Source organism: Monodelphis domestica, chromosome 3 (assembly GCF_027887165.1).
Source record: "Monodelphis domestica isolate mMonDom1 chromosome 3, mMonDom1.pri, whole genome shotgun sequence".
In the NCBI taxonomy this organism is placed as follows: Eukaryota; Metazoa; Chordata; class Mammalia; order Didelphimorphia; family Didelphidae; genus Monodelphis; species Monodelphis domestica.
Window position 1 is genome coordinate 64,813,252 of NC_077229.1, and position 13,355 is coordinate 64,826,606.

Consider the following 13,355-nt stretch of genomic DNA (forward strand, 5'->3'; position numbering starts at 1 on the left):
GGGAAACGCCCTAGCAGATCAGTATGCCAAAGAAGCTGCCAGGCAGCTCCCAACTACAATAGGTCTGACACTTTCAGATAAGGAAGAACCTATTTTTGAGAATAAGCTGACCCAGGCAGAAATTGTCTCAGCCCAAGAAGTCATGTCTAGAACTATCCGAGAAAAACTAGAGAAGGAAGGATGTGTTAGAAACAGGGATACTGGATTGTGGCAAGGACCAAATGGGTGTGTAGTCCTACCGGACCCTCTATGTCGCCCCATGATGGAGTACTTGCATTTCATAAGTCACTGGGGACCAGACAAATTGGTCAGCATCGCTCGCAAATAATGGTGGGGGAGGTTGAGGCGAGCAGCGGAGGATGTGTATTTGCAATGTCAAATTTGCCCTAAATATAATATCAGTAAGCCTTTAAAACCTATGCCAGGTAAATTCCCATTACCTGAGGCCCCTTTTCAAGTATGGCAAATCGATTTCATTCAGTTACCACCTCATGCTGGATACAAATTTGTTTTAGTAATGGTTTGCATGTTTTCTCGCTGGGTAGAAGCATTTCCATGCAGACAGGCCACAGCAACAGCAGTAGCCAAATGCTTACTGGAAAAGATATTTCCAGTGTGGGGAATTCCTAGGGAAATACATAGTGATAGAGGAACACATTTCACTGGTTCGGTAGTGTCACAGCTGTTAACAGCATGGCCTGTATTACATCATCTACATTGTGCCTATCACCCACAATCCTCAGGATTAGTGGAACGTGTAAATGGCATCATTAAAGTACAATTAGCCAAATTTACGGAGGACTTAAACATACCTTGGCCCAAAGCCCTTCCAATAGTTCTATTGAACCTGAGAGCCACACCTTTTGGCAAGCTCTCACTCTCACCATTCGAGATAATCACAGGTCGGCCAATGTCTCTTTTTCCACCCTATACTGACTCCATGAGCACCAAGGTTTCCCTCTTATCATACTGCCAGGGACTGAGGAATTCTTCCTCAGAAACACCCTCAACATCTAAAGTGAAGCCCGGAGACTGGGTATACAGAAAGAGGCACCTACGAAAGGATGCCCTACAAGTCAGATGGGATGGACCTCATCAGGTATTGCTGGTAAATCCATCTGCAGCAAAACTAAAAGGAATTGAAAGTTGGATACATCTATCTCATCTAAAGAAAGCCCCAACTCCAAAATGGTCAGTAAAGTCAATGAGTGACTCAAAAATACTGCTGACCAGAAGAAGAAGATAAAAAGAAGTTTGAACTGGCTAAGTATTCTTTTTCTTTTAAAATTTCTTTCATTCACATGTTATCTCTCTGAACCATAGAGGTATTAGTAAGTTTATTTCCATTGAGAATTTTATTTACCCTGAGCAAAGTCCCTTTAAGTAGAGAACCTAGAAAGGACAGAGCTATTCCCCAAACTTAGTGGAAATAAGAAAAGTTTAAAAAGGGACCATTTTTACCTGACTACGGTTTGAAAGTGACAGCTGAGAATTTGCAGCAAAGATTCCAGAGTGCTAATTTGTCTCAAAGTAGTATCAGAAGAGGTTAGGAAGAAATGATGACCTAGAAATAATTGTTAGTAATAGAAGATAAACATTTTAAATCTGGACCATGGTTATGGTTAAGTAGCTTAAAAAAGAAGAAGAAGAAGAAGAAGAAGAAGAAGAAGAAGAAGAAGAAGAAGAAGAAGAAGAAGAAGAAGAAGAAGAAGAAGAAGAAGAAGAAGAAGAAGAAGAAGAAGAAGAAGAAGAAGAAGAAGAAGAAGAAGAAGAAGAAGAAGAAGAAGAAGAAAAAGAATGAAATCAATTTCAAAATCCCTAGCATCTCAACCTCCCTAAAGGGGTGTGTGTGAGTTGAGTGTATAAGGTTTTAAAATTTAGGGAAAATTAGAAGCATTTTTAATAGTGAGAATTTTTCTGCTTTTATATTTCTACAGTTTGTAGGATTTTTATATTTTGGTAAACTAAGGCAATCTTTCTGATTAAGCATGTAAATTACATGATTTTATGATTTGTGTGGAAAAGACATTATTAAAAATTAATAAAATGGAATTACAGATTTAAGGTTAGCAGTGTGGATAATCCTTATAGTGAATAAGCATATAGGGAGTAGATCAAGTCCTGTTAAAGAATGTGTGTTTATAGATTTCTCTTAAGTTTTCTCTTGCAGCAGCAAGGAAGCTGACTGATACCAAAGGAGGAGCCTACCAGAGGACAGAAGTCTGCAAGAGAGGAGGCTGAAGGCATCATCAGGACCCATCAGAAGTGAAAGACTTAAGACTTTGGGAATTGGGGTAGTGTTTTGATTGTTAGTCAGTTTTTGGCCAAAGGCAGACTGCCTGCCCTTCTGGCTCAATTGTCAATTGAATTGGGAACTCCCCCAAATGCCAATCACCAATATCTGTGTCCCTAGACTTTCCCACCAGTAGGGGATGGAGTCCAATCCCATATAGCATTACTCATTTGTCCATGTTTGGTCAGCGACGTTCAGACTTGACCAAAAGGGGGGTGTGTCAACATGGAAATCTAGAGATCCCCAGTTTATTTAGTTTGAGTGTAGAAACCCCAGGTTTTGACCTTGTCACAGGAGAGGTTTCCCCCTGAGGGAAGGTCCCTCTTCACCAGACAGTGAACTTCCTGGTAGTTTGGGTGGGAACAGCTAATCCCATCCAATATTAAACATCCCTTTTGTCCCAATGGTTTCTTCCCCCTATGCTAAAGTCCATGACCAAGGTGACCCAGCCCTAGGCTGAGTCTTTCCCTTTTGTGTCCATTGTGGGGCCCCCGCCCCTCACTATTATTCCTGTCTAGAACTTCTCATTTTCCTTTCTCACCATTGTAAAGTCAATCTGTCCCTCTAATCCTAAAGCCCCCAGGTCATCTAGAGTGGTATATAGGTTCCCTAAGTTCTTTTGTTCCTCAGAGTCCATCCTGAGTCAGTGGCACTCCCAGGGGCTGGTGACCAGGGCGTCTTGACTCCCGTGCAGTCTTGGAAATCAGCTCTGTTGTCTTAGTAGCAGCGCTAACCCCTTTTCCCTCGATTAAAGAGTGATTTTGACTATTTAATAGTTCTGTGTTTTTTTCTAGTTGACAGGGGCAATCACTCCTCACATGTATATAAATGGAGATTTTGAAACTTTGACTTCATTCCCCAGAAGTCCTTAGTATTTCCCCAAATTCCTTATAATCTCTCCTGCTTCTCCACTTTGGGGAGATCACATTATTGGTATTTAAGTGGATGTATACTCCTCCCAGGATCTCTTTTTGACCTTTTTGCTTTAATTATTCATAAAACTTTATAAAATATAATATGTAGTTATTGTTATGGGCAAGAAGGATACCTTTGGGGTTCAGGAAGGATACCTTTTGCAAGAATGCAAGACTCCAAAACTTGGCTTAAAAACAAAAAGAAAAATTTATTAATTTAGAAAGTAATGTTGAGAATGGCCAGGAGGATAGCAAGGTGGGACAGTGAGATGGGGAGCAGGTCCTGGGAGGACAGCATGAATGGAAAGGCTGTTCCTCCATGGGGACAGCATGGATGGACAGGCTGTCCCCCAGAAGACATCAGTTCTGGGGATTTTATACTTTTTACAAGAGATGCTATGTCATGGTGTGGACATGACTTATAGAGTGTTAGTCCCTCAGGCATTTGGTGGGGTGAGGTGGTCATCTGACTGGGGCCTGCCTGGAGGCATAAAGATTCACCTCTTTGTCTATCTTAAGTCTAAAGGACTATCAAAGAGTATAAACATCTCAGGACCCTGGGTGGGGTCATTGGGTGTTTCTAGGTTAAGAGTCAGGAGGAGGCAAAGCAAGGGAGTTTCCCTGATAATAATTCACCTGGGTTTCTGGGGGTACAGTGCCCATGTCAGTTATTATATATTAATTTTAATCTTTACATTTTGACTTACCAGAAAGCAATTATAAATTCTCAAACATTTTTGAGCAGATAGCCTAACAGTAAAGATAGTAAGTTTGCGTGGTCACTGCCCACCAGGAGGGTCTGGTGGTAGAGTGTTTGGGGTGTACCTGTGCTCCTTCCCTGCCCTGTCACCTGCTGCTGCCTGCTGTTTCTCCTGTCCATCTGCTTGAGCCAGCATTCCTCACTGCTCTCCACCCAGCTTGGCGCCTCCTCTTGCTGAGACCAGACCCACTACAAAAGCCTGCCAATCCCAGCCATATTTTTTCCACAGAGGATGATGTTTCTTTCCATCCTAATCCCTTTCTACACTCCACATGTGTGTTTCTAGCCCACCATAGCCATTTTTCAGTGTAGAGAAAAGAACCCCACACCTTCCATTTTTCAAGCAGATTTTTTTAAGCTAACCCTGTACTCCTAGTTTAGAAGGTGTTAGTCAGTTTTAGGAAATAAGTCTGTTTTTTTCCCTTCTTTCTCTTGACACAAAAGGAGCAGTACTTTCCCTATCATATGCAAATACGCTATTGTTTTCCTTGGAACTTTTGCCCCTAGGGAGGAGGTGAAAGAAAAATATTTTTCCAAGCCTCCTAAACTAATTCCTTTCCATGCTTCCTTTTTATGCTTCCTTTTTTTTTTGAAAATAAAATGCTATTCCAAACCATTCTTCAAACTCTCAAAGAACAGTTTGAATTGCTTGAGCTAGCAAGCACATATTGGCTCTGCTTGAATGTCTTACTAGCAGCTTGTGGCAGTGAACTCTACTACTTAAACTACAAACCAAACTCCTAGGAGCATTTGGTTTTTCATTGGTCAGGAAGGGTTTTCAGAGGTCTGAACTTTCACTGCCTCTATGCCTCCATCTTGACTCTGCCTCCTGATTGCCTTAATTTGCTCCTCATTTGTGGTGAGCTCTCCCTTTTCAATTTTGATACTGATTATTTGTTATTTTTTCTTAATCAAATTAACCAATGCTATTTTGATTTTTTCATAAGGCAACTTCTATTCTTATTCATTTGTTCAATGTTTTTTACTTTTAATTTTATTAATTTCTCATTTAAATTTTAGGACTTCCAATTTGGTCTTTAATTAAATGAGGTTTTAATTTGGCCTCTAGTGTGTAGGATGAAATAAAATGACCACTGACCCAAATTATAATTAGAAACCTAGGGTCAGAGTGGATAGAAGATGCAGTCTTTACTCCTCCTCATGACGAAGGGGACCCCTCCCTAATGTCAATTCCCAATACATGAGAGCAGATACAATATTTTATAGATTCCTAATACAAAATCCCCACCCTACTCTGACCAATACCCCATGTTATGGGGGCTGAACTTACAATCTAGGCATGAAGGCCTACTCAATCAGAAAAAAACCCAAAAAACTGGCACAGCATGTGCTTCATCATGAGCTTGCACAGAGGAGTGGGGGAGAGGGGTGAGGCTATGAAAGGATAGTCATGTCCTCATGAGGGATGCCTCTGGCTCCTAAAAGTCAGAGGAGATAAGGAGGTAGGATATCCTAATGGTTTTCTTCCTTGAGATGAGGCCTCCCAACTTACTGGAGTCTGTGGACATAATAAGTACTCGAGGCCTTATTCTGAAATCCTAAACAGGCTTTCATTCCCTAATGGGGTCTAGAATACACATCTACCCATAGAAGAACAAATTAGTTCTTTTCTTTCCACACACCAATTTTTATTTGTACACCCAATTCATTGATTGGAATTTTCTCTATTTTATTGATGTTAAACATTTAGAAATATAAGCTTTCTCCCAAGTACTGCTTTGGTGATGTCCCAGTAATTTTGATGTTGACTCATTGTCATTCTCATGAATAAAATGATTGCTTCTATAATTTGTTCTTTAACCCACCCTTTATTTTTAACATTAGTTTTTTTAGTCTCAAATTAATTTTTGATTTACCTTTACATGGAACTATTTTTCATTATTATTTTTTTGCATTATGCTCTCAAGAGGATGCATTTGTTATTTCAGCTTGTCTGCATTTTTTATGCAGTTTTTCTGCCCTAATACATGGTCACTTTTTGTGTAGAAGCCATTTACTGCTGAAAAGGTATATTGTTTTCTATTTTCATTCAGTTCTATCCAGAGATGTATTACTTCTAAGTTTTCTAAGATTCCATTCTCTTCCTTTAGTTGTTTCTTGTTTAAATTTTGGTTTTATTTATTTAGTTCTGAAAGGGGGAAGCCAAGGCCCTCCACTAGTATAGTTTTACTGTCTATTTCTACCTGATGTTCTTTTAATTTCTTTTTAAATTTAGAGGCTATACCAATCAGTACATATATGTTTAGTACTGATATTACTTCATTGTTTATAGTATCTTTTAACAAGATGTAATCTCCTTCCTTATCTTTTTTATCATGTCTATTTTTCTTTTAGCTTTGTCTAAAATCATGATTGCTACTCCTGCTTTTTTTTTTTTTACTTTAGATGTACAATGATTTCTGCTCCAGTACCTCACTTTAATCTATTTGGGTCACCCTGCCTCAAATGCATTTCCTGTAAAAAAACATATGATAAAATTCTAGTTTTTAATACACTCTATAATCCACTTCCATTTTATGGGTAAATTCATTCCATTCACATGCTCAGTTATCATCACCAACTGTATATAATCCCTTCCATCTTGTTTTCCCGTTTTGATCATGTTCTTTTTCCTTTCCCTCTAACCTCAGCAGTGTCTTGCTTTTTATCTCCCCTTTATTTCCTCCTCCCTCCCATTTACCATCCCTCTTCTCTTGTTACAGTCCCCTCCTATTTTTTATACATTAAGATATGATTCTTTACCCTGATGAATATGATTATTTTCCTCTCTGAGCCAATTATGATGAGAGGAAAGTTTAAGCATTCCCAATCTCCATCATTATCCTCCCTTCTTCTCATGGTAGCTTTGAGATTCTTTGCTTCTACTCTGCTATCTTGACTCTGAAACCAGAAATTGCAAATTATTTTTTAAAAACATAGCATGAGGGCAGCTAAGTGACTCAGTGGATAGAGAGCCAGGTCTTGAGATGGATAGTCTTAGGTTCAGTTCTGGCCTCAGACACACCCTAGCTGTGACTAGCCATAAATCACATATCCCTAAACGACTAGCCTCCTCCTCCACTTACTGCTCTTTTCCTTGGAGGTGATACTTAGATTCAAGTTTATGACAAAGGATGAAGGGTTTTCAAAAATAGAAGTAAAAGCATTGAATAGAACAGGAAATTGAGATGTCTCTGTTTCTGCACCTAAGATACAATAACACAGAAAATCCCAATGAAAGAAATCCATGGAAAGTAGATAGGGGCAGGGTTTATTTTCCATGGTTGGTATAATAAAATGTTATTGAGAAATAATGATTCTTTGACAGATTAATAAGTTTAGAATCAGAATGGAAATTTAGGAGGAGGGGGTCAAAATAGCATGGGGATAGAGGAAAAGGCAAGGGATTCTGTTGTGCTGCTCAGCATTGAGTAGACTGTCCCTTTTCAAGGGAGGAGGATAACCCCAGCTTAGTGATGTGCTTTTTCTTGTTGCTCAGCTCCCAGTGAACCTTTTCTTGGTTCCCGTCAGAGCTTCTGGGGTTTCTCCTATGTGTGCACAGGTCACTCACTCCAGATTCTGAGCCATTCTTCATAAGTCTGGAAAAGAACATGTTGATGGTGACACAGAAATATAGGAGAATGGTGACAGGAACCCTGGATACAAAGACAGGGAAACTGAGTAGCCTAGCAAAGGCTTTGGGAAAGGCACTTGGCTTGCCTGCAATATTGTTGAATTTCTTCCATTATGTCTATAAATGAGAGTTTATTAAATCAAGATCCCCAATTGATTGAATATTTATGTTGGAAAATTTGTCCTAATCTACACCTCAAAAAAGGAATGAATTTCCTAAGAATCCAAGGGTAAGGGGATCCCAATAATGCAGACTTTGTGTGTATGAGGCAGGGATTGGGCAGACTCACCGCTGCAGGATTCTGTTGGTGGAGTTGAACTTGTCAGATCCAGAAAGATGCATATCTTCTGTGTACAGCACCTTGGGAATGGTGGTGAAAGACTGGAAGCTTAAGCTGGCAGCTGTGGCCAAAAAGGGAGAGGAATACCAATACCTCAATCCTGGATATCCAGTCAGCACACCCACTAACACCCTGTGTTTGATTGTTCTTTCAGCATTCCATTCCCTCTCCACCTACCCCAGCCCTAGAATGAAAACCTCACATCCTAGACCTGCTGATGCATCCCATAAAGCAGCCTTGCCCAGTCTTCCAATTTCCCCCTTGCTCTATGTCTCTTGAGCTCTAATCCCAGAGTAAAGCATGGCACGATTTCCAGGATATAACCCAGAGATCCAGTCTTTGAACCTGTTGTGCTTGAGAAAGCTGTTGGTGCTGGGGATGGAGCTGGAGGGGATGTGACTAAAGGGGACGTGGTTAGCACAGAAAGTATTGGAAAAACAGTTGTAAAGAAGGATAATTAATAGCATCAGCTTTGAATGTTACAAGATGGGAAACTAGGTATGAGACAGGGAGGCAAGGTATCTATTGGCTTGGATGTTATTAAAGTGGAAGGAATGTCAGAGGCCATCTTGTCTGTTGTTCTCTATCTGAGGAACAAACCCCTCCACAATGATCTCAACAAATGAACATTCACCAATGCTTTATGGTCCTCAGTGAAGGAGCAGCCACTACTCCTCGAGGCAGCCTATTCCACTTTGGGACAGCACTTACTGTTAGGATGTTTTTCCTAATCTCAAGCCATAATGTACATATTTACAATTTAGATTTCTTGTCTGGGACATAATGAGAAGCCTAATCTCTGTTCCATGTGACAGCCCTACAAAAGCTTGGAAGCAGTTATCATGTCTTCCTTTAGTCTTTTCTATAAGTTAAACAACACTAACTCCTTCACATCATATGACCATGAGGTTCCTCACCAGACTCCTTTGCCTTGGTGGTGAACATGATTTGGAAATCCTAAGTCAAAGGGGGCAGGATCAGTCCTGTGCTCCCCCGCCCCTGACACTACAGGGACCTGGGGGTGAAGGATCCTTGTGGCAAAAACCCATCAGGGCAGGGAATTCCTACCTAAATCAGCTATAGTTTCCTTATTGTTCAAATAGGAACAGAGGGATTTATTCCAAATTCCCACAGAGAACATCCTTCAATGGTAGAAACTAATTTTTCAAAACTTAAATCTCTGGTATTTATGACTTAGGGCTTCTAGATGATATGCAACCTCAGCTCTGCCCTTTCCTTGTTTGGAAAGTGCCTGTTTCTTAGAAAGACATCACCTCTGAAAGGCCTGGGGCCCATTCTTCTTTTAAACAGCATATATTTTGCCCACTTTCCATTTGGGACTAGGCCCCCAGAGGTGCCACATTCATAGCCCACATTGAGGCCCACAAAGTCCTCTGTGTGGCAGAATAAGAATAAAATATAATTGGGAGATATTTAACAAGATAAAGAGATTAGAGTCGTTAACATAGGTAATGCTAATCTGTAGTTTTTAAGCCAATATGCAGTCCACAGGAATCTGTATCTAGTTTGACACCACTGCCAGAACACAGAATCAACCTCTCTTCCTTACCTTGGGAGCCTCCAGGCTCTGTGGCCCACAGGGGACAACCAGGTGCTACTGCTGGGTCTGGTGCTAAAACCGGAAAAAAAGGAAAATTTTTCAAGATGGGCAGAATCTTCTAGCACCTAAAACAGAATGGTCCTCTATCACCTCTAAAATCAAATAGAAGCCATCCTGGAGCAAGATGGGCTCTCAAAGTATATCTAGTCCAATACCCTCATGTTATAGAGGAGGAAACTGAGGCCTGTAGAGTTCTCATGACTTGCCTAAGGACACAAAGTAAATGTCAGTAGCAAGATTTGATCCCAGATCTGCTGACTCCAGAATCATTTTTGCACCCTTAGCAACTTGCCCTAAACTATCACCTTCTGCCTCATGATGCCCTATTCTCCTTCCCACACTAAAAGGCCTGGCCAAACTAGAATCTCTCTGTTCCTCACATAGGGTACTATATTTCTCATCTCCATTGTTTTTCATTGACCCCAACTCATGCCTAGAATGCACTTCTCACCACTTCAGTAGAATCTCTCTTTCTTCCTTGCAGACCACCTTGCAAGGGATTCCTTTCTGATTACTACCAACTGCTAACACTCTTCCATCAAACTTGAATTGACTTTTGAATTTGGGCTACATAAGTGTGTGTATCATACACACCCATCAATGCTCATATAGATGTCATCCCTCACAATAAAATGTGAATGCTTTTAGAGAAAGGATTGCTTCCTTTTATTTTGACTCTACACCCCCATCACCTGACAGAGTAGCTGATACATAGTTGGAGCTTAACACATGTTTGTTGAGTAATTTACTGACTTTGAAGACAGTTTATCTTGTCATCTCCATCCAATTTATAGTAAAAGAAGAGGAAATATTAGAGCATAAGGCCATGGCTCTGAGGCAAGAGGGTCTAGAAAGATCTGGAGTCCTCATTTCTTAACTGGAGTCTTTTCTTCACAGAATCACCAAATTGTACAATGTCAGAGCTGTAAGGATGCTCAAAACACATATAGTTGAATAACATTCCCACCCTAATATGCTACACAAGTGGTCATTTAATATCCATTCAAAGGCTTCCTGCTGTGTCCGAAGTCTTTCTCACTACTTCCCCAAAGCTGCAAAGGCCACTTCTTGGATTCCTTCCTCATCACTTCTGAAGGATGTCATTCAGGATCAGGGGCTTGGATAATAAGGTCTTTGACTAGGTCACACAGTCACATTGGGGCCCAACTCCAGGTGCCAAGTGGGGGTATGAGCCCAAGATTCAAATGAATGTGAACATACTCATCAACACTGTGTAGGACTGGACTTCATTCATTATAACCTGGAATCTTAAAAGGGGACAATGTGGGGGAGTGAGCCCAACATGGCAAAAGAGAAAAATAAAGTTCGGGGTGAATGACCCAAATAAACAGGATCCCATTTGTTGGACCTGGTCACTTGGGAGACAGATCTGTTCCTTGGAGGAGAGACCTCTCTGAAATGCTATGAGAGAATAGGAAGCTTGCAGCGTGGGAGAAACAGAATGAGACAGAGACACTAAGTGTATGAAACAATCCACTCTTTTTCTGCTCTGATCCATAGAAAAATGGAGATGGTCAAACTAGATGCTCTCCCTATTCTCCTGGCTTAATGGGAAGGTTAGGGTCATAAATATAGAGCTGAAATAGACCTCAGTGGCTGTCTAATACAATGCCTTCCTTCTCCAGATGAGGAAAACTGATGCTCAAAGAGAGTAAGAGGCTTGACATTAAGGGCAGCATAGTAAATTGGGTGCTGTCTTTGGGAGTTTGGAAGACCTAAGTTTGAAATTTGCCTTGAGTACTTGCTAGCTGAAATTAATGTCTCTCGGTCTCAGTTTCCTCATATGGAAAATTCAGAAAATAGTAGCACCCATCTCCCAGGATTTTTGTGAGGATCAAATGAAATAACATATTTGAAACTATATAAATGCTATTATCATCATCATCATCAGGAAATCAAATCAGTCATGAAGATGAAGGGTAAAATGAAGGAACTGTTTCTATCTCAATAGGGACATGTCAGGAGAATGGGGAAATTGAGGTATTGCACACTCACGCATTTTGGTGGGGGCCACGGCCAAATGATTGTAACCTGTAGAGAAAGAGAAAGAGATGCACCATGTGAGGAAAGACAAAACTCTGAGGAGAGAAATCTGGGGCCATTAGGATTAGGCAATCAGGTAGTAAAACTATCAGGGCTGGTGCCAGTAGGAAGAGGAAAGGGTCCAGATCAGGAGTCTGCTGCACTTCAGGAAGAACATAAATTTCCACCTCAACAAAGCTCTCCTTGATTGCTTAATTTCCAGATATGTGATGGTTCCTTATATCTCAGGGAAAAGATAAATTCTTCCCAAGAAGCATGGAAAAATCTGGGTCATAACATCATTGAAAACTAGGTAATCAAAATGAAGAAATATGGGTCTCAAAACAGAGAGGGAATAGGGGACATATGGCCAAGCCAATTGAAATTAGCAAATGAAAAAGAAGTTAATTTGTAGGCCTGGGCTACTTACCATTGAAGGAGCATTTATGGAGCCATTACTATATGCAAAGGTGTTGGGCTAAGTCACTAAGTACCTCAATGGAAATTGATGGTTAAAACGCTGAGGAACCACAAGCCATCCCTTAGGTCAATTTCCAGAGAATTAAGTGAATCATATTGGGAGAAAGATAAACTATTTCCTCTGCCAGGGCAGAGGGAGATAGTGCAATCAAGATGCCAAATACTTACTGCTGGTGGATGCGTATAACTGATTGTTATAACTAAAGAAAGATGAAATGAGAGACAGAAATATATATATATATATATTATATACATATATAATATATATGTATATATATATATATATATATATAGAGAGAGAGAGAGAGAGAGAGAGAGACAGAGAGAGAGAGAGAGAGAGAGAGACAGAGAGAGAGAGAGAGTCAGAGACAGAGGGAAGGAGAGACATAAATATTTGAGTAGGGCAGCTCTATCTGGGCAAAAGTTGAAGGAAGGAAAGGAGAGATGTTTTGGGACCCATAGGGTTGGTAAAATGGTATTTTCATCATTCAAGGCACTTCCTTATTCAAGAGGAAGGGATTCATGGAGCAAATTTAGTTTAAGGAGCCTAAGAATAACCAAGCCATTTCTGATCTTTAGAAGTAAATCCTAATATTTTAATAGTTTTTCACCATTTTGAGAGCCAGTGTTCCCAGGAGGGATAGGAAAAAAAAACCATGAAGACAAAGGTTGTCTAAAAGGAAAGAAGAATTTGGGTAGGCTGGTAATTTTCTGGAAATGGAACCACCTAGAGAAACAAAGGGGCATGTTCCAATTCAAGCTACTCACCATCCACATAGAGGCTTTCATTATCTATCATGTAGGGACCCAGTCTTGTTATTCCATGGGTCTGTTCACTCAGCTCCCAGTAAATCTTCTCTCTGTCCAGGACAGGGATGGAGTAATCTTCATGGTAAGCACAATCGACATCCACTCCTGTTGCTGTCCTATTCTTCATAGATCTAGAAATTAATGATTTAGACACGAGGTATCAAAAACATGGCCCTTCCTGCAAGTCACCTGAACCAGACTAAAATGTAGTTCATACTTCCTCTCTAATTTTAAACTGTTGATGATGAACTAACTATATAAATATGTGTGGTTTTTCTGAGTCAATATGCAGGGCACAAGGACCTTGATGTACAATTTAGTGAACTTTGTTTCCTTTTGAGTTTGACTCCAATAGTTTATGTGTTATGTGAAGTTTAGTTATTCAGAGAACATTTCTTGAGAGAAATGGTCCACTTGGAAAAAAGATTTGGAAAGAATTGTAGATTTTGAGTTGAAAAGG

The 13,355-nt window shown here is 40.2% G+C and overlaps 1 protein-coding gene across 3 annotated transcripts in view; it reads right to left on the bottom strand.

Annotated features, from left to right (window-relative positions):
- Positions 1 to 3,391: 3,391 nt before the first annotated feature.
- Positions 3,392 to 13,355, bottom strand: part of LOC103105487 (mucin-16-like) — a 93,684-nt gene continuing 83,720 nt past the window's right edge. For 2 of the 3 annotated variants that reach the window (XM_056820578.1, XM_056820580.1), the window contains 5 exons: positions 12,854 to 13,026; positions 11,579 to 11,614; positions 9,512 to 9,574; positions 7,891 to 8,002; positions 3,392 to 7,566 (listed from right to left, as the gene is read on the bottom strand). In XM_056820578.1, the coding sequence (XP_056676556.1) occupies positions 7,389 to 7,566; positions 7,891 to 8,002; positions 9,512 to 9,574; positions 11,579 to 11,614; positions 12,854 to 13,026 (562 nt within the window). In that variant the 3' untranslated portion in view covers positions 3,392 to 7,388. Of the gene's footprint in view, positions 7,567 to 7,890; positions 8,003 to 9,511; positions 9,575 to 11,578; positions 11,615 to 12,853; positions 13,027 to 13,355 lie in introns of those variants that run through there. The other variant, XM_056820579.1, reaches the window with a different exon arrangement.